The sequence below is a fragment of the Mesitornis unicolor genome, unplaced genomic scaffold (genome assembly GCF_000695765.1).
Source record: "Mesitornis unicolor isolate BGI_N332 unplaced genomic scaffold, ASM69576v1 scaffold36247, whole genome shotgun sequence".
In the NCBI taxonomy this organism is placed as follows: Eukaryota; Metazoa; Chordata; class Aves; order Mesitornithiformes; family Mesitornithidae; genus Mesitornis; species Mesitornis unicolor.
Window position 1 is genome coordinate 4351 of NW_010197687.1, and position 985 is coordinate 5335.

Genomic DNA, 985 nt, shown 5'->3' on the forward strand with positions numbered 1-985 from the left:
TGGCAAAGCCCTCGGCAGCCCGTCCTCCACTCCTGAACGCCCCTCTCCCCTCCGCCTTCCCCAGCAAGCGGGAGTTTTTTGGGGTTTTTTTTGCCCAACTTCGGCAGAGGGCATGAGAGACGCTTACCCGTGGGGGCTCTGGAAGCTCGCAGCCAACTCTCCACATTTCTACAGCAAACAGCGATAATCAAACTCAATGCTAAAATTCCATAGCAAATGGAGTTAAATAAATTTACGAGGCTAGAACCCATTAATTGGGCAATAAAAAGTTTTATGATACTCATTTACATACAATGCCACGGGCTTTCTACGCAATGGCGCCTCGGCTATAATTAAAACCATAAAGGCTGCGCTGACAGCAATTCTGGCGACACGCTTTGCCTGGCTGCTGCCACAGCTCCAAGCCCTCTCCGCTTAGCCCCTACCTGAAGACCTCATCCAGGGGTATATCCGGAAATTAGGCTCAGCCTGGTTGTGCAGGTTGCTTTCCTCCGCTTTCTCACAGCTGGGTTTGGTTAGCTCATTGCAGAGTACGGGAATGTTCTGATCAAAAGAGGAACAATGCAGGTTGTAGGCATCAGAGCCCAGGCTGTATCCGGAGGAGAACGGGCTTTGATATATGGTACTGTTCACATTGTATAAGCCGGGCATGGAGGAGGCGAAGGCACCCGCGCCTGGTCCATAGCCGCTTCTCTGGGAGCCCCCCCGCCCCGGGCCCATGGCCGCTTCTCTGGGAGTTGCTTGCAAAGGAGCAAGAAGTAGGCTCTGCATTTTGGAAAAGAGAAGCCCCCGCCGTATATTTGCTAAAAAGCGCATTCACATAATACGAAGAGCTCATAATTTTGACCTGTGATTTGTTGTCCGGTAGGCTTCAGTGTCGGTTTTACGAGGTAGCGTGATATATGATAACATTACACCCCCAGATTTACACCAAACCCCATTTTCTTTTGGACTGAGCTGCCTCGAGCACGTGACCGGTCATATG

The 985-nt window shown here is 51.1% G+C and overlaps 1 protein-coding gene across 2 annotated transcripts in view; it reads right to left on the reverse strand.

The window, feature by feature from the left end:
- HOXA7 (homeobox A7) overlaps positions 1–838 on the reverse strand; it is a 1857-nt gene extending 1019 nt beyond the window's left edge. Inside the window, exons 1-2 of one of the 2 annotated variants that reach the window (XM_010188887.1) lie at positions 738–838; positions 426–700 (exon numbers count right to left, since the gene is read on the reverse strand). In XM_010188887.1, the coding sequence (XP_010187189.1) occupies positions 426–700; positions 738–838 (376 nt within the window). The other variant, XM_010188886.1, reaches the window with a different exon arrangement.
- Positions 839–985: the final 147 nt, after the last annotated feature.